The 2,222-nt window shown below is 33.3% G+C and overlaps 1 protein-coding gene across 1 annotated transcript in view; it reads right to left on the bottom strand.

The window, feature by feature from the left end:
- HELRODRAFT_160941 (hypothetical protein) overlaps window positions 1-2,222 on the bottom strand; it is a gene marked incomplete at both ends in the record, with an annotated part of 9,519 nt that overhangs the window by 4,091 nt on the left and 3,206 nt on the right. The window contains one exon of the mRNA XM_009020939.1: window positions 1,293-1,467. Within this exon, the coding sequence (XP_009019187.1) occupies window positions 1,293-1,467 (175 nt within the window). The remainder of the gene's footprint in view (window positions 1-1,292; window positions 1,468-2,222) is intronic.

Below are 2,222 nucleotides of genomic sequence, written 5' to 3'. Positions count from 1 at the left end.
CGACCCGAAGAAAACTAGCGGGGCATGTATTCTGGGAGACAAAAGTTGTCGCTACGTTAATAGCAAATCAATGCCGGAAAAATCAATTGAAGAATACAACGATGTTGCTGTTGTTGTCGTTGTCGTTGTTGTCGTTGTCGTTGTTGTATTGTTATTTTTGTGTTGTTATGTTGTTGTTGCCGTTGTTGTTGTTGTTCATTTTTATTTATTTCAGGCAATGATAAGTAAATTCTGTTATCACTAAATAATAAAAAATTCGGCCACATCGTTATTTCCTGATTCGAAACTTCAAAAACTTTGTCAGCAATAATCCGTGGTCTTTTTAAACTGCAACAAAACAAAGAATAAAAATCTGCTACATTTACATAAAATGATACCTATGATACATTTACATGAAGAAGCTGACTGAAGATCTATGAATAATAGTGCAATTATATTTCCTTCAATCTTCAGGACAAATTTTCAGCAGAATCTTAAATGATTAGTATTTAATAAACTAAATGTTAATACGCATTAAACAAGCAACAATATTATACTTATCATATGAATAAATAAATAAATAAAGATATATAAATATATTGTATAAAGTTAGATAGTGTGTATTTTAAAATGATTTCAAGTCCATAATAACACAGCTCCTGCTCTTTTCATTACTCCGTACTATAGCACAAATTATAAATGCTAATGAATCTCGGAGAAATATTTTAATTACACATCATTACGAAATGAGGTCTGCATGCCATCTTTTTTAACAATCATTTGTTATGCAGTTTAAACATTATCCTTATCGTCGTCATCCTCATCATCGTCATCATCATCGTCGTCATCCTCATCATCATTTACCTAACGTTCGTCGTCTCTTCTACTGCATGCAAATAAAGAGAAGCAAGCCAATATGAGCAGGACGCACGGACTGGTGCATGCATGCATACTTCTATATACTTAATCACACAAACATATACAAATATCATATATAAAAAAACACACATTGTATAGATATATATATATATATATATATATATCCATATGTATGCATATAACTAGTTTCTATGCTTACACGTGAAAACAAAATGAAAATTGACGTTTTGTGTGTATGTAAAACAGTAAAAAGATGAAAAAATGGTAAAAAATAGACATGCATAGAGGGCTTGGAAGGGGGAGGACATGCATGGGTTTTAGATTTTAAGAAGCATCAAAAACAAAAAGTTGAAGTGATCTATGGATCTTGGTCACATTTTTCCTACTCATCACACAATATTTAGAAATATGTGTACAGTTACGTGTTAACTAACCCGAGCTTCGTAAGGTTTTCGCAGGCCTTATATGTATAAAAATTATCCCTTCGTAATCATTTTTAACGCTGCTGCTGCAACTTAGATTTGTCGCAAGATACTCAAAGTTCATTTCAATTTCAGCAAGGAGGTAAGCAGTTTTTGTATTAAAAGTCATTGTTTTAACCAAAAATGTCTTTTTGGACAGGAAATAACGTGATAAGAAAAAATGTCATCAGCCATAAAATGTTGAAACATTTTGCTAAATTTCCCCCAGGCAACGTTTGAAAATTTTGAAAATGTAAGTCCCCGGTCTCCCAGCTAAGGTTGTCTAGATCCGCCACTGACAGCTTAAGTCAAAATAAGCAACATTGGCTTCTTATGCCAAAAAGAGTTATGTTCAAATTAGCTCTCCTTGTCAATGGTCCAAATTAGAACTACTCCAATAAGTATTTGAAGTTGCGAACCAAAGTAGACTAAAATTCTCTGATAATAGAGATCTTGTGCTTCAAAGATTCAATTCTTTGCGCTTTGGTAAAGGAAGCTTTTCAGCATCGTCAGCACAAATTTGGAATGACCTATCCGTTGAACAAAAAGAATCCGACAGGAGAGGCGCTTAACAAGTCATGAAATACAATACTATGCAAGAATATCTTTTCGTTTGTATACATTATATTTATATTGATATTTTGATATGATGAATGGATGAGAAACGATTGTATGTTTTTGTTGAATGTTGGTTTTAAATTTGAATGAAGAATAGATGAATTGTTATGATGGATGGATGAGGAATGATTGGATTTGACATGAAATTACTTATTTGTCATATAATATCTCTTATCAACAAAGGGGCTATGTATATGTAGATTTTCGCCGGGCGACATTCGAATTCCGCACCACGCGGTCCCGAACCGCGTCCGCATACGAATATCCACTCGAGCCTTCGCTTCG

The sequence above is a fragment of the Helobdella robusta genome, assembly GCF_000326865.2.
Source record: "Helobdella robusta unplaced genomic scaffold HELROscaffold_3, whole genome shotgun sequence".
Taxonomy (NCBI): Eukaryota; Metazoa; Annelida; class Clitellata; order Rhynchobdellida; family Glossiphoniidae; genus Helobdella; species Helobdella robusta.
The sequence above is the reverse complement of the archived record's forward strand: the minus strand, read 5'-3'. Positions and strand labels throughout refer to the sequence as shown.